General features: G+C 31.1%; 1 protein-coding gene across 1 annotated transcript in view; it reads left to right on the forward strand.

The window, feature by feature from the left end:
• Positions 1 to 19,234, forward strand: part of LOC148274131 (GTP-binding protein Di-Ras2) — a 155,434-nt gene extending 136,200 nt beyond the window's left edge. The window contains exons 5-6 of the mRNA XM_088237577.1: positions 11,469 to 11,626; positions 19,028 to 19,234. Coding sequence (XP_088093703.1) covers positions 11,469 to 11,626; positions 19,028 to 19,206 — 337 coding nt within the window. The 3' untranslated portion in view covers positions 19,207 to 19,234. The remainder of the gene's footprint in view (positions 1 to 11,468; positions 11,627 to 19,027) is intronic.
• Positions 19,235 to 24,018: the final 4,784 nt, after the last annotated feature.

Genomic DNA, 24,018 nt, shown 5'->3' on the forward strand with positions numbered 1-24,018 from the left:
TTCCGTTTTATTCACAATTTACGCCAATTTTAAATATCGGTATCATGTCGGCAAAAGCGCGAATAGATACATCTTTAATTTATAAAAATAATTTATTCGCAAAATTCAGAAAGCAAAGTATTTTTTCATGTGTAGAAGTAACATTTTCCTTGAAAATGATTCCTGAAATAAACGTTTTTACGGTTTATCTCTCAAGACTCGAATAATTCATTTGGTCATGTTCTACAAAGATTCATTATGAAATGCAATAATACTAACTTAGGGAAGTAGGTCAAAGTTGTTAACATTTCGCAAAACTTTTTGCATTACAAAATTGTTGTATTGTACAGAAAACTTATCTGCATTCCGACAATAATGGGATACAACAGAGGTACCAGCCACCTCCATCAAGTTTGCCTAACCTACGCCTATGTAATAAAGCCTGTATACTTGAAATGACTTCCCCCTATTTAGCGTACACTTGTTTTGGTGTTCATTCACTAAAATGGCATATCATGAGACTTTTCTACTCTATTCTTTAGGCTTCTGAGAAAAATACGTACCAAAAATATGCAATTCTAAGCCTCTTAAATTCGTCGAGTAGACCAATTTAAGAGGTTTACACGAAACGAAATCAGTATACATTTGAACTCTCGAGCGATGGACCAATGATCATTTATGACGATTGTTCTACTGATAATTGATTAGGAATTATATATTTAAATTGTGATATAAATAACAAACATTTTTTTTTTCAGAATCTTTCAGACTTTTTATTTCGCGGATTTGTTTTTTTACATCCTTAGGGCCTTACTTATTTTATTTTTTGGATATAATTTTAATGGCGCGTCACCTTAAAAATGTTTTGCCATTGTCGTGTTAAATATTTTTTTAATGAAAAAAAAAATAGTATAAACTTATGGAGATGGGGTAAGAAAGACATCACAGACGAATTTGGTTGATTTTGATAAATTCCAATAATAGTTTGAAAATAGGAATTTAATGAGACTGAAGAAGGGTTTGCATGTCAGAAGGAAGGCGGGAGTGTTAGGATATTTCAGGAAGGAAGGAAGAGAATCCATCATTTATCGGGCACATGAGGAATATGTGGTTAAGATCCTCCCCGCCCAAAAGGCTTTCGCACATTGGGGAGTATAATATCTTTAACTTTTCCAGAAGGGATTCCGTACAACAATGCCCTGACCGCATTCGGCTAATGTTGGACGTTTCTTGTCTGCTGAGTACAACCTTTTTGAACCTATGACTCTTTGGTATATTTGGTTGAATCTGAGCGTAGTGTTTCCTTTTGTAGACTTTACTAATGTTCCATGGCCTTGATAATAAACACAACAAAATATGTCCAACTTTATATCAAGTTTATAAGTTAGGCCTTTAATGTATTAAAATATGTATGTATATTTTGGACATTTCAGTCTTTTTAATATTTGATTATATTCTTTTAATACCTTAATAATAAACAAAATATTGTTGATAAATCTACCTAGTTCATGAAGAAGTATGGAAATTGAAATAACATTTTCAGGCGTTGCCTAGTATGTAGGTGAAATAATTTAATTAGATGAATCTCACCCGCATAAATAAAGGATTCAGCTCTTTAACTTCACAACCATCAACAGATGAAAGAATTGAAGGAATAAAGATATTAAAATATGGGCAGAATGGTGAATGTTACACAGTGTGTAAAGTGACCACTTAAGTTAACCTTAATAATCGATTTAAAAAAAAAACAATTTTCGATGCGTATTGAAATCTCAATATAAGTATTAATGCGGCTGCGGCTGTAGAAATAATCATTTATTATATTTTCGCATCTCTGTGTCTACACATGAATACAGTGTGTGATAAGGAACCAGAACTGTGGACGAGTGTTTTTGACTCGATGGCTGCTCTCGGGTACAAATCCCGAATTAGGAAATCGAGCGGAGATAAGTCCGCCTCGTTGCGTAGTGGTTGGCACCTTCGCCGTTTAACGTCTTGGATTCGATTCCTGCTAAGGTAGACGTAAAACATGTATTGTCAAGGTTTTTTAAACTGCAATATTTCATTATTCTTAGACTGGCAAGTACAGGACTGATCATCATATCTTCGTGTAACATGTGATCGAAATAAGCTGTATTTGATTTACCATTAATGCAGTTCTCTTTGCACCACTGGGTGTGGAAAAGGGAATGATGATGATGATGTTATTTTAGTATAAATAAAAAAATCTTATGGCAAAATGTCACTAAATTAAACCGGAGTTAAGGTTTTTTTTACGACAGCAACGCTATTGTTACCAATATTTATTTTATGAATACAAAAATATTCAGGCTCTTCTTTTACGCTTTAAATTTTGTAAACATAGCCTACTGGGAACGATACCTTTATAAAATTAATTATCAGAATATCTCGTATTCTGATTTCTAAAGATATTTATCAAATGGAAAAGGAAATTTTGAAACGAAATCAAATTTGGGACATTCAGGGTATAAGTAGATATAATACCTATAGGGTAATTCCGTGGTAACGTTACATTTAACTTCACAATCGAGTTTTTTTCAATGCGTTTTATTACATATAATTTATTTTTTTTAATATAGAGGTGTGGACTTATTGCTAAAAGCAATATCTTCCAGCCAACCAAAAACAGACTAATCAAAAGAAGAGATTGGTAAAAGTTTTGCACTAAAAAACCATAAATATATATTAAATACATACATATGTCAAAATAAAATATTTAAAAAAGCCGATTTTTTTAAAAATAACAGCTGTTTTTAATTGGGAGATAAGGCTTGCACATATAAACATTTTATTTTATTTTAAGTACATTATGTTATACAATGATGAGAAAATGTGGGGTCAGATAGTGAGACTGGAAGGAGAGAGAAAGAGGAACCAAGGAAAGAAAAAGGAATTTAAAAAAAAAAATTTAAAAAGCAGCAAAAACTGAAGGAGTTCAGGATTCTGGGGATATATAATAATGTTTTCGGCGTTGTTGTACATTGAACATCGACTGAGGAAACATTTTCAGTAAAACATAAATTTAATTAAGGCCAATAAATATTTTATTCGCTTTGGTAACGCTGGTTATATGGTGCGAAATGAAGTTCTATCAGCAGATATATAATCCTTAAATTCTGTTCCAATTGAACGTAGTTATTTAGAAAGCAGCCAGTCCACAATTTTGGAAAAATGAGATATTGATGTTATCGGGTGCAGGAAGGTCAATTCTATCTTCTGCTAAAAACAGCGAGACCGCTTTCGTACAAAAAACTGTAACTTAAGCACCTTCTGAAAATGGTGTCGATCACAAAAAAAGCATTTCTCAATTTGCAGAAAACACCCACATCTCTAGAAAAATTTTATGGTTTTTTAAAAATCATTAAAACTGGTCAAATACATAATTAGATTCTTGTTTGTAATATTTTTAAAAAAACTTATGTATATATTGTTTATCATTTGTTAAGTCAAAAACATTTCAACTGTTGTTTAGATTTGATAATTCACTCATTTCACAAAACTGCTATTATCTCAGTTTCATTGTTATATGGCTGGCTGCTTTCTGCATAACTACGTTAAATTAAACGTAAGAAAAACAAAATAACTAGAACTTTAAGAGATTCTCGTTTATTTCAATATCGATGATCGAATTTCCCTATCTTTACAGAAAAATGATGAAAAATAAACAAATAAAAGTACGTCACGTTACATGGTTTTGGTAACTCACGTTACATTATTTAACAAGTAAAAAAAATTAACAAAAAAGATGCAACAGATAATGTTTTTTAATTTAATTTTTGCACCACAACAGGCCAGGAGGCCGAATTACAGTTGTGAATTATAGCGCAGAATACCCAGGCTTGAGAAAAATCACCAGAGGGAATCGAACCCGGAACTTTCCGTGCGTGATTCAAGCATCTTAGCCACTAAACCACGAAGGCCGTTGATGTGTTGGCAGAAATGTAACTTTTCACCAGTTTTCTTTGTCTCTTAGCGATGTTTTAGCGAAAAAACGTTTTTTTTTCAAATTCATGTCGCATATTCGTGGAAACACCCTATACATTAAAAATGTTTTCTTTTTTGTATGTCACAAAAGTTCTCAAGGTTTTCAAATATATTTTGTGATGAAATGAGTTTCCCATATGCCAGTATATTAAATGTATTGTGCCTCTTAATATTTTTTTATAGAAAAACTCTTTATCAAACTCATTTGTTGAAGATGTAATCGCTCATTACATTAGTTTCGTAAACCCAGACTGTAAAAGTTATATTGACACACTGCAAAATAATCGGTAAAACATTATCGTATATAATAATGTATATATGTCACCGCCAAATAGTTAAAATCAGCCACTCAACAGAGCGGCTGAGCTGTTCATTAAATGCCGGCATTCGACTGAATGGCTAGGCCATTCGTTAAATGATCGTTTAACGAAAAAGTTGAACGTCGCTTACCTTTTTTAATTTGCATACAACAATAAGAGTTGTTTTATTTTTAAATTTATTTTATTATGTAAAAAAACATTTTTTTATTGTTATTAAACATTACCTAATCTATCCTAACCTAATCCAGTGGTTTTTGGTTCGGCCATTTCCAAAGGGCTAACTTTCAACCGTCTAACAAGTTAAACGATGAGTTATCTTCTCAGAGGAATAGTTCAATTTCAATAAATAATTTAATTTCAATTTTAATATTTTATATTGTTTGTTTTTTAATTCATCTTTTAATTTTTTTATTTTATTGTGACTGTTATTACTATAATTATTGTTGTACATAAAATAAAAGTATTATTATTACGAGACTGTTAAAATTTATTAATATTCTAGTGAAATTCTATTCGATTATATAAATTGTATCTCTTTTAAATTCAATTTTATTAAATTTAAAATTAATCTTAATTTTTTTTTTAATAAACTGCTTTTATAACATATAATGAAAATTAAATTCTGGTCTATTTACATTGTTTTTTTTATTTACATATAATTGGTGAAAGATGTTTAGTGTTATTATTTTTTTGTTTATAAATTGTATTTATATTGTGATATCTTTTACTGTTTATGAACTGAAAATAAATAAATAAATTCGCTAGAGAAGCTTTTTAGATCTGCTGCATAGAACTAAAGCTTTCTAAGTTTTTGGTTTGGTTTTTAGTTTCACAACAAACGTGTAATGGATGGTTTCGGTTTTTAATGAAAAGCCTAACCGCTCTGTTGAGGGGCTGATTTAACTATTTGTTGGTATTAAAAAATTATCTCATCTTATTTTAATTAAAATTCCTGTAAATTAGGTAAAATACACTTTCACTCGTCTACTTGGATAGACTTTCTTCACCTATAACGGTTTGTTTTGTTTTATTATATTATTATCATTTAATTATTTTACCTATTTGAATAATACTCTTTTCGTCTTCAGCCATTAAATAATGGTATTATTTATTTATTAAAACATGTATGCTTATATTTCCTAAGCTTGCTTTGAAACTGGCTATCACTGATTCAAATAATCCTTTTTCCTGTTCAATCCATGTACTTTACACAGGTACCATACTGTAGCCAGCAAGTTTCAGTTAATTTTAAGTTATATCTAAATAATTACGTAATCGTTTGAAGAACAGTTTTTGCCTATCCCGCTTTATACGAGTATAATAATATTATCTCGAATGCGAATAAAACGTATATTTAATTCGGTTAAATTTTCGTATATTCAATGCGACAGCATATATTTCAAAATAATTAGCAATTAAATATGGAATCTGTTAAGCTGTTTTGATTTGATTAGAATATTTTGCCAATATTTATTTGTTTTGGTACCAAACAGGCCAGGAGGCTCGGTGAGTCAATTGTAAATTAAACCACAGAACAAGGCATGAAACAATTCATATTTTATTTTTTGTGATCTCACCGGTAATCGAACCCGAAACACTCCGTGCGTAAATCAAACATCATAGAGATTACATCACGAGGGCCGCTCATATATTTAATTAATCAATATCTTTTTGATAAAGAAAAACTATGCAAAGTAGATACATACGCAATTTAATAATATATTAGATACTTTTCAATAGTGACAAGGTTGTTGAGAATATGGAAATCTATGCATTTACAGATTGTCACATTCACCATTATGCACATATATACAGGGTGTTCTTTAAACCCTGTCACATCTGAAACCACGATGATCAGTATGGGCAAGAAGACATATTAGCATATTTAAAAAAATATTTAGAGCAAAGAATTTTTTTTCAAATAAAATATTAAACAAAACAAATGGTTGGTTACTTCTGCAGAAGAGAAACGAGGGGAGCGCGGCCGCGCGTTTTTGGCGTATCAGACTCCCCCTCAACTCCTTGTTTCTTCCTTGCAAAAGTCAGAAACCATTTGCTTTTTTTGATATTTTATTTTTTTAAATTTTATTCGTTTAAAAAAATTATTTACATGTGGCAATATGTCTTCTTGCTCATACTGATCGTCGTGGTTTCGGATGTGGCAGGGTTTAATGAACACCTGTATGTGTAGTTCACTTCTATATTACTGCACCAATGCAATGCCACTGTGAATTCAACTGCAATTGTGTGCCTAACATCAAATACCTAGGTATTCAAATTGATAGGTTTTTAAGGTAGGTTATGCTCATTTAAACAATTTCTCATCAAATTTAGCGCATGACACATTTCTTTCTACCTCTGAGGAATATACAAAGACTTGAAATCCTTTTACTTTGCACTGGCAAACTTTATCATGACGTACGGTGTAATTGCTTGGGGTAGTTGTACCAAGACAAAGTTGGATGTTTACTACATTTTTCCAAAAATATTGTTTTTAATTTATTTATTATATGTATTGATTACTGTTTTTATATTTTGACCGTCTTAAGACGGGGTAAATAACCTAAATAAATAAATTTAGTTGGACAGTCAAAGTAACTTTGTATTATTTATTTATTTATTTCTTTATTTATTCATTTATTCATTTATTCATTTATTCATTTATTCATTTATTCATTTATTCATTTATTCATTTATTCATTTATTCATTTATTCATTTATTCATTTATTCATTTATTCATTTATTCATTTATTCATTTATTCATTTATTCATTTATTCATTTATTCATTTATTCATTTATTCATTTATTCATTTATTCATTTATTCATTTATTCATTTATTCATTTATTCATTTATTCATTTATTCATTTATTCATTTATTCATTTATTAATTTATTCATTTATTCTTTTATTCATTTATTCATTTATTCATTTATTCATTTATTCATTTATTCATTTATTCATTTATTCATTTATTCTTTTATTCATTTATTCATTTATTCATTTATTCATTTATTCATTTATTCATTTATTCATTTATTCATTTATTCATTTATTCATTTATTCATTTATTCATTTATTCATTTATTCATTTATTCATTTATTCATTTATTCATTTATTCATTTATTCATTTATTCATTTATTCATTTATTCATTTATTCATTTATTCATTTATTCATTTATTCATTTATTCATTTATTCATTTATTCATTTATTCATTTATTCATTTATTCATTTATTCATTTATTCATTTATTCATTTATTCATTTATTCATTTATTCATTTATTCATTTATTCATTTATTCATTTATTCATTTATTCATTTATTCATTTATTCATTTATTCATTTATTCATTTATTCATTTATTCATTTATTCATTTATTCATTTATTCATTTATTCATTTTTCATTTTTTCATTTATTAATTTATTCGTTTATTTGTTCATTTGTTTATTTATTTACACCTTTTATAAAAACTATAATTTGACGTTCACTTTGCCCAGCTAACAAGGGTACATACCCCGTTCCAAGCTAGGCAATTACATTCCAACATATGATAACAGTTAACAAATTAATAGAGAGCACAGACTAATACAATATAAACTTACTAGTATACACATTTTGATACGTATACATAAACACATATACATATATACACACAAATATATATATATAAATATATATATATATACACACATATATACACATGTACATACAGACACACGTGCGTACACCCATGCGCATACACATACACACATTCATAAAACATAGACAATTTATTTATACTGCGAAACTTCATAGTTACCATCTGTATATATATTTTTTAAAATTATTATTTATTTATATATAATGTTATGTATACACATGCATAACACCTGTTCTCCTCTACGGATGCAAATCGTGGCACCTCACTAGGGCACAAAGCAAAAGTTTTGAGAATAGGTGTCTCAGAAGAATATTGGGTGTGCGGTGGTTTGACTTTGTGAGAACGGACGCAGCAAACTCCGGTGACAACTGTCATCAAGCGGAGGCAATACGGCTGGCTTGGCCATGCGCTGCGGATGCCTCCTGAGAGCCTTAACCACGCTTGCCTTCTTTACAAGGCATCAGGCTCTCGACGTCCTGGACGTCCACTGCCAACTGTTTGTTGGCAACTTGTGTCAGAACTACGAGACGCGAACCTGACTTGGAAGGATGCACAGGAGCTGGCAGCCGACAAATATGCTTGGAGGATCTTTGTGGACACCATATGCTTCAACTAGGGAGCGGACATGGAATAATGAAATAAGATAATATATAACTAATAATTAAAATATTATGTCATACGTCATTTTTTATACATACGTCATTTTTTCGACTCTGTATATACCATACCTATGCTTGGTTTTTGATAAACATTTGCATGCGAGTTGGTTTGTCTTAGGGAATGGAAACATGAATAAAATAAGCGACATCTATTGTTCATGGGAGTAAGTTTTTTATAGACCTGAAATCAAGATTGGTTTTCCAAGATAGACAAAGCCGAGAATTTAAATTTTGTCTTTTTTAATAAACCAGTAGGTAGTAAAAAGTTCAGAACTGAGAAAGAAGAAAAAAATTACTACTTAAATTTAACACTCCGTTGGTCGCTAGTTTAAAATTACATAGTTTGTCGCTATGGATCTGTGACATTCATTTTACCGAATCAATTTATTCATCGAAGATGTCGTAAATTTTTCATTTTCTGGGTAGAATAAAATAAAGTTACGTTTTGGATTTTAAAATATTAAAAAAATAAAAACGCTCACTTTTTGGAAGGTTTTGAACTAAGGGCCTAGGAATAACAAATTACGTAATTTCTTACTTCTCATTTTTTTGTGTGTCATAGCCATCAGGACATACAAACGCACAATGCTTAAGGCTTCTGTTTCTCTATGCGAAGAAGTGACTGAATTGTGTTCTGTTAAAATAAAGATTCGTGGACTCTCGCAACAACTTAAGGATTATTCAGTTCCAATAATTATTTTGTGCCATGCCCTGAAACACAATATATGATATCTAGCTCAAAAAAAATTGTTTGTTTAAACAAGGAAGTTGAATCTCTGAGATCTAGTTCAATATTGTATATGTAAATAATTCTAAAGTCAATTTTGTTTAAAAAAATCATTCACAAGATCAGGAGGATGCAGAGAAGAAAAGCCCCGTTCACCCAAGTGGCCGAGAAATACAACATAAATAGCATTTGCTGGATCTTTCGGATCAGATGCGACCTTCGAAGTGTTAATCTAATCACAGTGAAAGAATTATTAGTTCTACAATTAACAATTATATTATTACATATTATATAAACTTTATTTGTTACATATTGTAATGTAGAGATTCTTCCTATCCACTGACTCTAGTCTAGATCTAAATCTATCTCCCCCCATAAATAATTCAACTAGTTAAAATTCAAACAAAAGACCTTTTTTGAGATAACATTGTTTTATAAATAAAAGCATTCATTATCTGACAATCAAATTGTATAAATATTCTAAATTATATAGAAGATATGAACTCAATTTCACAATATGTGAATTTTAGGTAGCAAACACATAAATTATCTTATGAGGATAAATACAAAAATGGGAACCTGAATTTAAACCACAATGCAAAATGTAAAATTAATTTTAATTATTTTATTGTTATAATTTTGCAGCTTGCTTGAATGTAATGAACTCTCCCTCGGGGTGCATCAACTTGAGATAAAAGAAGTGGATTATATGCTTCACATAACGTCCATTTTTGAAACCATCAATGATTTTCGAAACAGCAAATAATTTTGTTTCAACCGCGATTCAAAATAGCGTCAGCGTCGAAATATTTTAGCTATTTTTTTACATGTTTGCCCAGCAAAAAGCACCAAACTGATCATCAGATTTGACCAGGGCTAGTATTCTGAACGGAATTGCGCGCGAAGAGATCGCTCTGTTAGCGTGTATTTAGTACGTAATTATGCGTTGAAAAATCGTTTTCTACGAGCGCTTTTGCGTTCCGAATACCACCCCAGGATCATTTTAATTGGAAATGGAATTTCACTTTTGCTTTTATATCGGAAATAACATTTTAAATTGCCACACTTCCATGGAGCCTCAGAACATATTTAAAATATATATAGACGTAAAATTAAGAATAAAAAATAATCGAATAACCGAATCCCACTCTACCCCAACTTGGTTCCCATTTTCTAGTAGTGAGTCATTTATAACTCGTTGAAAATGGCCCTCAAAATTAAATATTTGCGTAAATTATAAGAACGCAACTATTTAAAAAAAAAAAAAAAAAATTAGCTTTATGTTATAATGTAAAAAATAATTAGCATTGTGTTTTTTTTTTCCTGATAACATTTCATTGATTCCAAACTTTCAAAATTTTCCTTCTTTTAAAAAACACGCACTATCCTGGATTCAAACTAAAGATGTGAACTCTTTTTTTCTATGATATATTTTGTTGGCCTTTAATAATAAGTAATATTTGTGTGTTTTTTAAAATATTTTTTTATTTCATTTTAATTACTATTTTTTAAAAATACAATATATTCTTTTACAGAATATTTTATTTTCTCTTTCTTATGTTACACAAAAATATTATAACTGTCTTTTTATTATAGGAGCAAAAATTAATTAACATTTTCTTGTATACCCACGAACAGGCCATGCCTTTGTGGGATTTTTTCGTTTACTATTTTTACTATTAATGTGTATTTCATTGCTATGTAATTATCCTTTATTTTTTAATACTCTGTTTAACCTCTTATGTATATTGTAAAAAAAAAAAAAAATTTTTTTTTTTTTAATATGATTTTCAATAGTTTAGAATCTGATTTGAATAAACTCACCGGCTCAATAAGGGTCGCTTAAATTTCTCGCCACATACAAAATTTACTGGCTGCTGCTATGGCAAAAAACCCTGTGACGAAGTGCCTACTTACAATAATTTCGTCACAATATTATTGATTTGGTTAAAATAACAATTAATTTAGCGGTAATTTTTAATACAAGCTTATTCTGAAAGTTAGCCTCCAAGGGAACCATTATATTTTCACGAATGACCTTCCCTCGTGAATAAACTTTTAACCAACAGCGTGGGATCGTCGTAATGATAATACGGGAGTGAATAATGAACCTGAGGTTTAATTTTGCAGAGCCAAGGTCCTGGAATGTTCGGCCAAGAGCGACTACAATATAAAGGAGATATTCCGCACATTCCTGACTCTGTCCAAGATATTACCGCGGCCGGGAGAGGACGGTACAGGGGGGCTGAAGAGACGATCCAGTGCATACGTAAGCGCCACTAGCAAAGGTCTGTCAACATTTTTTTTAGTATTCATATTTTTAGAAGGGAAGCATACAGTTTATAACTTTTTTTGTATTTTTAATGTAGGGGAGACGACCGAACCTTGGACAGGTCCGTATCTTGGTCAATCGGTTCCGTCGGTCATATATCTAAATCGTCGCAAAGATTGTTTAATGTAAGGTGTAGTAAATGTCGTCTAGCCAGTATATTGTATACGTGGCACGGAGAAGCAACGAATATTTTTGTTAAAAATAAAAAACTATTTTCGTTTGTCAAAAGTAATTTTTTTAAGCCACGAATTAATCAATTAACTAATTAGTTGATTTTTAAATTTAAGGTACGCAGTTTGTTGTCACTTATTTGTATGTTTCTGTTCACTTGTTAATATATGGCTATTTTAAAACATGTTATTGTTCGAGAATAATATAACTTCAAAAACGTGACTATCAATTAAATTGCCCTACTGTGTGTCCCGTACCTTGGGCCACCTCACAGTACCGTACCTTGAACCGTGACCAAGGATGGATGGATTTGGATCATGTAGAGCGAATGGACAGCGAAATAACATCTAAAAATATTTACAATGCGAATGTCGATGGATGCAGAAATAGAGGAAGACCGAGATAGAGGCATGACCAAATCCAACAAACACTTAAAGATGGACGTGTTAAAAGTCGGAATAATTGGCGCGCGTGCATGAGAAGATGTATGAATGTGGAGGAAGCGAGATATGTATGCAAACATTGAGTGATGTGGCGTTCTATCCTCTCTGCCTACCCTTATGGGGAAAAGACGTGATGGTTTGTATGTTGTTGTATGTGTTTTTTATTATATTAGCTCTGTTTGTATGCCACCCATTCATAAAATATATTTGGTTCTATCATTTTTTTCTTTTTCACTATGTGTTATCTTATGTTCATCTTATTTAAAACTATAGAAATACAAAACATTATAAAAAACATAAATATATACTTTTACTGAACGATTACTTTATATGACCAAAGTACGGTACCATATCGTCCAAGGTATGGCACAGTACCGTACTTAGGGTCAAAATAACAGGTTTCGTAAATTATCATTCCTATGTTAACTATCAACGATAAACATATGATATCCTTTGACAATTTTTTTTTTGTACCACAACAGGCCAGGAGGCCCGGCCCAATGGTGAATTACATCACAGAACACCCAGGCTTGAGAAAAATCACATTTTAATTTTTGTGTTCTCACCGGGAATTGAACCCGGAACCTTCCGTGCGTGAGTCAAGCATCTTGACAACTACACCACGGAGGCCGCTTGTAAATAACCGATCTAATCAGTTCGATAAATAAAATGTACATTAGAATATACATTTTTTGACAAAGATGTCAATTAACCATTTTATGAGACTTTGAAAAATACAACCCAAGGTACGAACCCCTCCTTTATATATTTTATACAGTCAACAGAATACAATACAACAAAAATATCTAAACATGTAAGGAGGAAAATACCTAGGTAAAAATCATACTTTAGTTGTGGGTGTTCCAATTAGTCTAAATTTGTTTACTAAGTCAAAGTTATTAACTTTTTATTTAATATTCATATTTTTACTTTTTTAGAATTCAATTATTTTTTCACTCTCCTCCTGCATTCATAATAAATTAGTGTGAAATCTGTAATCGGTCTTACTTTTTTCAATTGTTTTTTTGTACCTTGTTTTATATAAAGACTGTATGATTACCTTAATAAATAAATAAAACCGTCAAAACAGGGTGTGTGAGAGTATTGAGTGTGAAAATTGCAATGACATAAATGGGGATAATTGCTGTTTAGATTTTCATTAATTTTTAAAATATGTTGTAGTCTAGTAAGATGTCAATGTCGATGCCAAAAATATTTATTTGATTGTATAAGCTCAGGACACGGTTAATGGGTGAATTTGTATTGTATTTAGGTATGTGAAACAATTTGGTGGACTCGTCATTGATCATCGTCTGTCTGGTGGGATATTCAAATGTGTAATATTACGTACACGAACTAAAACTAAAGCCAATTGAGGACTGTACTTAATATTCATATCGGCTATTCGATCAATGGTCAATAATGTATTATTCTTCATTATTTTACAGCAAATTAGTCAATAATTCATAGCATCTTCACCGTATACCTACTGATCAAACAGAGCGAGCAGCAATTACAGCATTATTCCCTCGATTGAACGCGAACAGAAAGAGCTCACTTTCGTCTCTTTGATATTCTATTTTGAAGGCTTATAATCAAATAAAATAATACATATAACATAAAAGCAAATACAATATCTTGTAGAGAAGATAATTTTGAATGAAGTATAACCTTTACCATATTTTTTTACTTTTGATGCTTATTTTTACATTTTGAATAAAACGGATGGAAGGGATTTGCCTGGGAAAAAAGGTTTTAATGTTATCCTGTTTTATTCGGTTCTGCTGGTGGGTGGATGAAAAGGTTCAGGTGGGTGCATCGCCCCTCGGATCTTATTCATCACAATGTTAACACCCAATACAATACATTTAATTATGCTTTAATCTTCTTCTTCAGTCTTCTGTCACCCACTGCTGGATATAGGCCTCTTCCATATCCTTCCATTTCTTTCGGTCGGTTGCTGCCTGCAGCCAATATTTACTCCCCCCCCCCCTCCCCACAGCGGCTATGTCATCGGACCATCTTTTTTGAGGTCTTCCGCTATAATATTCGCAATGTAGAATCGGGTTGTGGTCCCGTGGCTAGTGTTGCGGACTCACGGATCAGAGGTCCGAAGTTGGAACCCCACTCGACCCCAACTTCATTTCCATTTTCTAATATAGAGTTATTTACAACTCGTTGAAAATGTCCACCAAAGATGAAATATTTGGGTAAATCATAAAAACGCTAATATTTCTTCTTAATTATTTTTTTTTTTTATTAAAACCAATAACTAAATTTTTGGGGTAAATAAATTTAAAAGATACAGTCGGTAAAATTATTCAAGTAAATAAAAAACATCCAAAATTACTTCCTACTTTAAAATATTAGTAAGCTAAAGATATTTCAATTTATGTGAAAATTTCGAGGAGTTTTCAAATTTACTGCGGAAATTAATATAAATACCTTCTCTCCAACAAAGGCAAAAATTACAATGTTTTAAGGCCGAACTGATAGGTAATTGTATTTTATAAACAAAATTCTCTCACTGTGATTTATATCATCGGAATTTCGATAACATTTAGATTGAACGTTTTTCGTACGCAACTTAATTTAACAATATTAAGAATTTTATTGCATAAGAATGGTATGTACATATTTATATATTTAAATATGCATATGTATGTAGATGACAGTGTATGCATTCGGTATTTTTTGCTTATAGTCGCGCTGACAGTACGTGTTACGTGAACTTGCATTTTAAAAAGTATTTTAAATATCTCAAATATCCTGAAAAAAAAAATCTAAATAAAATTACGTTTTTTTTTTTTATATCACCTTGCTGATATCAGGCTGAATGCTGTCGAAATGCGATCTCTCGGGCGAATGTGTGGTAAAATGATTAATGATGCCGAGATCCGTGCATTGTGTAAGGCTGAGGACTAGCATTATCGTAAAAATCAGTAAAAGGATCCTGCGTCAGTTCGAACACGTAGAGCGAACGGGCAGCGAAAGAACGGCCCTAAAAGGATCTACAATGAGAATGTTGATGGATGCAGAAAACGAGGAAAGACCCAGAAAGTAATGGCACGGTAAGCATGTTTGCTCACTTAGAAAGGTAGTAACGTGTTAAATAATACGTGAACCATTGTAATTCACATTTTTTTATGTTTTTATTTTGTATTTATTTATCACAAGAAGAGTAATATAATGTGTAACTGGTGTAACTAGTAAAAATAATTCAAACTTATCATCATCACCATCATTTCCTAATCCACATCTAATGGTTCATTGGGCACTTCATCACTACTACAATCGCAAAGTACTTTGTAATACATATAAAGGCAAGGTGACGATTCTCACACTTCAGTCGCCAGTCCAGGGACTATGAAATATTGCAATGAAAAAACACCAATTCCCTAAATATTTCTCATCGAACTCTGGTCTTCATGCATGGTAGTCAGCTCGACACCACGAGGCGGACTAATATTCGATAGATTTACTTTTACAGAATCCTTCGCCATCGAGTGGAAAACACTCCCCATGGTTTTGGTTCTGTTTCCCAGGACACAGGACTTGAGAGAACGGTTTATAAAATTGAAACTTAAACTTAATGCAACTCGTTTATTGACAAACAAAAATGTTTTTTTTAGTTTGAGCGAAACCAATAGGAAAACTTTCTCCTATCTTTAAAACGGTTTTTCTACGTAACCAAAAATACATAGAAAATTATATAACATAAATTCAATACATTATGTTTCTTTAAAAATATTGTTATAACATCTGATTGAAAATTGGAAAAATAAATAAATATAATGAAAATTATGAAATTAGGAAGAAAAAAAGTCAATTTATTTACTTTGTGGTCGCATTATCTCTTAGGTACGTATATCCTTATGATTTTTTTTATTATAGCCTTTGTAATAAAAACCTCATATCACACTAGAGCTATGTACTCGTATGTGAAAAGTCGTAAACATTTACGTTGGTTTTATTTAGGTCCTTTCCTATGGTTTTCAAGATCGTCACATTTTATACCTACCCACGTGTCACGTCGTAAAAATTTACTTAGGTTTATCCATCTACTAAGAAAGAATTGATTTGAAGATATTATGATATGTACCTACGCATGTAGGGGAACACGGGGTAATGGGAGCCATGGGGTTATGGGAACCATGGGGCAATGGACCCATACTCTTGTACGCAAGTCCGAACGTGTTAGATTGCGTTTTGCTATTCCAAAGTGTAGATGGACGTGAGATGGGTACGTTTATCTTGATGCATCGCATCTTAGTTGGCGTATTGTGCGGAACTGACATCGGCTTTTTCCTTCCAGCTTCTAATTTTCTCCGATCTTTGCGGAAAAAAAATAAGTATTTAAAACATAAATTAGACACTTAAATATGAGCCTTTGGGGTAATAGTATCTAAAAAAGAGTCTCACTAAAATAAATAAACCACTAATCGGAGAGACAAAAAAATCGGAAGTAGAGAAGGAACAAAAAGAAATGAAAGAGGCGAAAAATTCCTATTTACCAAACTAGCTCATCAATGAGTCCATAAATGATGGTAATATTTGCGATTTAGCGAAGTAGTAACAATGTTGAAAATGAATCTGTAAGTGAAAATAAATCTCAGGCTATATAGTTTGTAGGGAATCTGGAAAATCTAACGAGTTGTGGTTCATATGCAGGGAGTGTGGCAATAGGCAATAAAGCATATAAACATTATTGAACATAGTTCAGGTCGTTCAGGATATGATTTATTTCATTTTTCATAGAGTCTTTATTCAATAAAATATACACATTATTACAATATTAATACATTATAAAGAAAACAAAGTATTAAAATATAACAATGTTTGATTATGTCCAAATGCTTGCAGACTGGCTGGATTTCCTCCCTAGGGAGTTGTTCATATTTAAATTTATTTCAACAGAGAGGGAAAACATTTTTGAGAAGGGAATATGGAAGTCCTGTAAATGCCTAGACTTCCATATTCCCTTCTCAAAAATGTTTTCCCTCTCTGTTGAAATAAATTTAAATATTAAAATATATTTGGTCACGATAAACTATTCAATAATAGTTTGTCATTGGGTGCTCAGCCATTGGTTTTAATTAATAATCAAATAAAAGGAGTACAGACATAATACTGTACAGGTATAAAATAATAAACATAAAAAAATAGTTTAAAGATTTATTTTTTTTTTTAAGTAAGAAAATAGAGTAAAATAATACAATTAAAATTAAAGAATAGCAATTTACTTGAATATATTTTAAATATAAGAAATAAATTAAAAACATATATAAATAGTATGTGCTCATAAATATAATCAAAACAAGATAAAAAATAAAATAAAGTAAATCGAAAATTTCAATTCATACCTACAGAAAAAATATAAATAATAAGAAAATTAAAATTACCCATTAGAATTAAGATCTAAAAAATGTTAATAAAATAAGAAAGAAGTAAAAGAAAAGATTAACCTAAGAAAAAAAAAATGTATTTAATGAGATAAAAAAAATATTATTTTTTTTTAATGTTTTACATAAATAATAAATCAATATAGGAACGTTCTGTCTCCTAAACTACTTACGTAATAAAAACATAATTTTATTTTTACTATGACATGTTTTCATGTCAAGTGGCAACATATTAAATATTTTTGGAACAATAAAATCCAACATTCGTTGTCCGTATTTATTTTAAAATTTTGGTACAACAAGGCCATCAACAGATGTAAGTCTTGTTAGATAGCTGTGTTCTAGTTTATTTTTATACATCGAGCTGAACATCTGTTGGATAGTAATTTTGCTTCATAAAATACCCTAACTGGTAAAACATTTAATTTATTATAACATAAATGGTGTATTATTTCTTCAATCCAATAGTCGTGTTTTTTGTTAGTTAACATGAAATTTTTATTTTTTAAATATTCTATTATTTTCCGTGTACCTTAAAATACTTAATAACATTAAAAACAGAGATGGATTATATTATTTCCATCTCTTAAATGTTCTCCCTCTCTGTTATTATTAATTTGTTCATCTTAATTCCCTTGGAAGTGAAATTCGGTATTTTGTCTACAAATATTCGGACAAACTCAAAATATTGTGCTTAATATTACAGTTTACTATTCGTAAGAATAATGCTATATTGCTGAAAGATATGTGTTGGCTCTTATATTGTTCAGGTGTGGATCTCATCACCCCGTACCCAGGGGCAATGGGGAGACAAAGCTACTTTTTTTTTTAATGAGAAAAATACTAATTTTCAACAGTTTTTTTTAATTTTTCAATTTCCATCTTGAATCACATTGGTGACTATATATGAAATAAAAAAAACATATTAAATTGTGATTGAGAAAAAAAGTTAATTGAGTTTTCCCTTACGTGGTGCTGATTCTCCCGTTCTCCCCATCAGGGGTATTAACCTAAGGTTGTTCAACATCATCTCTGACCACTGAATAAATTTGACATCCTTTTCCCCGAAAACCCTTTCCCTACGGCCTACATCCACTTGTTGTTTTTACAATAAATTGATTCATGTTGGGTGTAATTTAGATGTTTTTTCTCATTTCAGTCATCTATATTATTATAATGTGCTACATAAGTATAAAACAGTCCTATCTCTCTACCCACTGATCTCATCAGAAGTGCTACTATGCCCCCATCGTACTATCTTAACTCTACATCTACTTTGCATTTTTACATTCAACGTAAAGAATATAAATAAACCAATTTTAAAATAAAGTATATTTTCAGGTAAAAATCGTGCACCCAGCCCAGCTGATAGCAGGCCCAACCAGCTGGCAGCAGGAGGGTCTTCGGATGATTCCCGTTCCAAGCCTCGCTCTCGATCTCTTATTCGCCGCTCTTCGAGGAAAGCTAAGCAGCAAATACGCGATGCGCAATCCAACAGTGAAGACTGCATTGTGCAGTAATTAGATGGCAAAGACCAATGAAATAAAAGAAGATGACAAAATTGACATAATGAGGCATTTAAACAGTCTCTATAAACCTTATCAACCTTTATTTGCATGTAGATTGTGGCGCTAATGTCATTTTATTGACTGCCAATGCTAATTACTGCGCAAAAGTGTATGTTTATGTAGTTTCAAATTTGAACACGAGCAAATATACTATGGTACCCTATGGTTCTATACTGACCAAAATTGAAGGTTTTGAATAGATGAAACATTTTTGTGCTGTGTTCAGTCTAAAAAATGTGTAAACACAAAAAAAGGGAATTTAATTTTGTAAAATTTAATTCACTTCGAAATTGTGTGAATTAAAAATAATACCAGGCGCATTTGTGACAAATAATGTACTACGGATCGGAAACCAGGATAATGAAATCATAATAATGGTAAATGCAAAGACCGTCCCGCTTGTGAAATACAAGTAAAATTTTTGATTCAAATGTATTAATTACGTAATAAATTAATTTTTCTGATTGCACTTATGTAGAAACTTCTCAATCACCTTTACTTCTGTACTAAACTATTAATCCGATAATATTATCACTAAAATTGACCAACATAAATGATAATTTTTTTTTTTAATCTCTTGTATTTCTAAGACTGTATACTTAAAGCACTTTAAACTCCAGTATTACATAACACTATTACTAATTTGATAGATTACATTCTAAACAGAGTATGTAGCTACATTTAGTAATCTCTAATTTACTTTATATAGAATCTAATAATATTATTTCTTTAAATATTGTGAGTATATTCAATATAATGTAGAATAAAACATATAATATTTTGAACTGTATAATTAATAACAGATAGTTATTAAAATGTATCAATTCAATATCTTTACTGATCTTTCATTAGTAAAGTGAAGAAGTGGAGAGTTGTGAGTATCTTTTTGTATGAAAGTAAGATTGCTTAAAGAAATTGAGATCTCGCGTACTCCAGTGGAGAAATAAAATTGAAAACATCGCGATTAATCATGGACTGTGCTAACCCTCTGAAGATTTCTTTCACAATATCAACATAAATATATTCATCTCGGGTATCAAAAGTGATGAGCTTGTCGTTAGTGTAAACAATTTAATTATAAGCCAATGTGATGTCATTTTCTACAACATAAGATGAGAATGTTAAAATTTACTAAAACAATACGCTTGTTAATGAATATGAAAATTTCACTGAAGGATGTAAAAGAAAACTTTTAGATAAGGGATTAAGTTAGTCTATCAAATTATAGATTTTTTATATCTAATACTTTGAGAGTGCATGAAGAGAGTTATGTGGGTGTACATGTTAGGATTTGTAAGGGAACATGAGAATTATATTATTCTACTCCCAGCTCAGAGACTAAAGACGTGATTATGAAAAGCGAACTTATTTCATTCAAGAAGACAATTTTAGATCAATCTAGAACCTTATAGTTATACCAAATCTAACAGAGTTTGCTAATAAAAACTATATCATTTTTCATTCATCAACTAAGAATGACTTGTGTGTAAGGGGCTTACTTACAAATTGTACGTCGTATTCGAAGATGTTTAGTAATAAGTTTGTGTATTTTCTATAAATACATCCAAATATAATGTGGTTAAATTGTCTAAAAATAATGGATATAAATGTGTAGTTTCTAATTTAAGATTATTTGGAAACAATCTTCTTAGCATGAGGCTAGAAGTGATGTCCTAAATGCCAGAATATCATTGATCACATACATCAAGATTTGTCATCATTATTCAATTTGGCTTACTCTTAATGTTTAAACTTGAGGAGATTGTTTCATATATTTATATTATTTATAAATATATAAAACATGTTGAATTCAGCTCTATATTAAATATTATTTAAGGAAATAAAAAAGAAAAAAAAAATATTAAAAACTAAAATAATTTTTTATGGTCCTCGCAACATTTAAATTTCAATCTTCAATACAATTATTTATCTTATTTAATTTGATCCTTTCTCTCCTAATCCATATTATTTTCAATACATTTTATTGTAGCCTTTCCTCTTATCTAATAATAACTGAAAGGTATTTTGAAAGATAAAAACGATTTATGATTCTCTTATTCCAAGTCGGTCCCTCAATGCTGAGGATCGTGATCACCATGAACACTTCTGATTAGTCTGTTTCACTCCAGTCTGTCCTCAGCCCGACGTACTGTCTCATCAAATTTTAGCCCCGTAGCCACCTTTATTTGGTCAGTCCATCTATATGGGATTCTACCCCGGCTTCTCCAACCTTTAACTCGGCCAGACATTATTGCCTTTTCTAGATTGTCTGGCTCACGTCAAGCAATATGTCCAAAGAAAGATAGTATCCTTCTCAAACACACCACTGATAGACGAGTTGTAATATGGAGCTCTTCCAGTATCGATGCATTTGTCCTTCTGGCTGGTCCAAGGCACTCGCAGCAGCCTTCTCCAACACCACATCTCGAATGCATCGATTCTTTTCCTCTCGCAGGCACGCATTGTCCACGTTTCAGCCCCATATAAGAAAACGGAGAATATCAGGGCTTCCATCAACCCCTTTTTTGTGTTTATTGATATACCTCGATCTCGCCAAATCTTCTCCAAACGGTTCATTGCTGCTTTGGCCATTTGAATCCTGCGAGCAATCTCGGGTCTGCAACTGCCGTTGTTGGAGATAAGCGAGCAGAGGTACACAAAGTCATCTATCAGTTCAAGGTCTTGCATCTGTCTTGTCCTTAGGAGACTGCCAGCTCTGTCTACAATCATTAGCTTTGTCTTACTTTTATTTATTTTAAGACCCCAGAGCCTCACTCTCCAACTCTATCCGTCTGAAGGCTTCTGCTAGCTCGGTTTTTTCTTTTTTTGCAATCAGTGTCGTGTCGTCTGCATATCTCGGATTTGATATTTGTTGACCTCCCACTTTGACACCACCATTCCACCCATCCAGCGCTCTTCTCATAATATATTCACCGTAAAGGTTGAAGAGTTTTGGTGACAAAATGCAACCTTGACGCACACCTCTTTCTGCTTTAAATGGAGCTGACAGTGCATTCTCCATCCTTACTCTTGCTGACCCATCCATGTATAAATATTTCACCAGTAATATGAGATGCTGTGGCACACCCATCTCTAGCATGATCTCAAACATACGTTGCCAACATACACAGTCAAAGGCCTTTGTGTAGTCAATAAAACACAAGATTGTTTAATAATTCTCACATTTACGGGTTGATCCTTTTTTATGAAGCGGTATTAAAATTGACTGTCCAATCATCGGGCCATTGCCCTGTTCTCCACACTTTCAGACATATATTGTAGATCATCCGAACTCCTTCATACCCTAGATGTTTAATGAGTTCAGCGGAGATACCATCATTACCCACTGCTTTATTTTTCATTTTGGAAACGGCATGTTTTACTTCCTCCAGCAATATATCTGGTTCCCTCTCATCATCCAATTCAATGTCAATTTCATTACCAGTTTCAATAGAATTGTCAGAGTATAATCCACGTCAGTCAGAAGTTCGCCACTTTAATTTTCAATTATCCATATTTTGGGCTTAAAGTTACTCGTAAGGATCTTAATTTTCAGAAACATGTCTTTAATATGTGCAGTATGAGCCAGCTGTTCTATATCTTTACAAACAGCATTTATGTATGCATCTTTATCACGTCTACATGCTTTTTGCACTTGACGGTGTAATGCTCTATATTGCTGTCTGTTGCTAGCTACACATTCTCTTTCAGGATTCATTAGTAGGAGTAATTGCTTAGTATTTATTTCCCAACTGACTTGTTTCATACTATCCCCATTGTCAAACAAAGTATTCTAAATTTACATATCAAAGAAAAAATCATCGAGTTTTATTAACTCGTCATGTTTTATAAAATCTCTAAGCGCAATTGAAAATAAAATGACATCACTTCTAGTTTCGAAAATTCTTAGCTTCTTATAATTCACAACTAATAACTAACTTACCCCTCTAGATTATATTATCAACCCTTTATTAACACTAGAAATATATTTATAACATAAGTATCACATTCACGGATACAAATCTGTAGACAGTATATTATTTTTAACAGATATTTTTTTTGAGAACTTGTGGAAAATACCTTTGATGTATTAATAAAAAAAATAATAAAATGTTTTCTTGTGCAGCTTATTCCCACTGTCCCGTGATATTTATTTTAATTTAAATTAAACAATATTGTGTTTTTAAAATAATATAAACCTTTAATGGAGGGTTAATTTTAAAAACACCAGTAAAATCCGAAATTCTTGTGATAATACATATATTGTGTATTGGCATTTATCACATGCTTCCCCATGTATCCGTGAATAAGTTTACCTAATCTAATATAGATAATCTTATTAGTTTTAGTATCTCAACCTACTGGCGTACTTTGCAATGTGACTTGCAATTGTTAAAACTCTGCCGTTGCTGAAACAAAATCTGGTAGTGTACCAATGAAAAATATATGGAAAGATTAGGTGTCTGACAATGTGATAACTTATTTTGTTTATAAATTTCTTTCCACTCTAAACATGTGTGCGATTTCCAAATTCTTAAGACAAAAAAAAAAACAAATTTTACCTGACAGAGGGTCAAAAAAGTTGTTAAATTGTGGCCAAATTTTTATTAAAATAAGTATCTTAAGTATTGTTGTTCTAATGGTTGTATGAATTTTATACATTTTACGAATATTTTATCAATAATTATTATTCAATTCATGTTAATAATCATTTTCATAATAATATGTATTGTTAATCAAAGAAAGACGCAAAAGTGATAAATG

This window comes from Micrasema longulum, unplaced genomic scaffold (assembly GCF_059751315.1).
Source record: "Micrasema longulum isolate JH-2025_06_02 unplaced genomic scaffold, ASM5975131v1 h1tg001743l, whole genome shotgun sequence".
Taxonomy (NCBI): Eukaryota; Metazoa; Arthropoda; class Insecta; order Trichoptera; family Brachycentridae; genus Micrasema; species Micrasema longulum.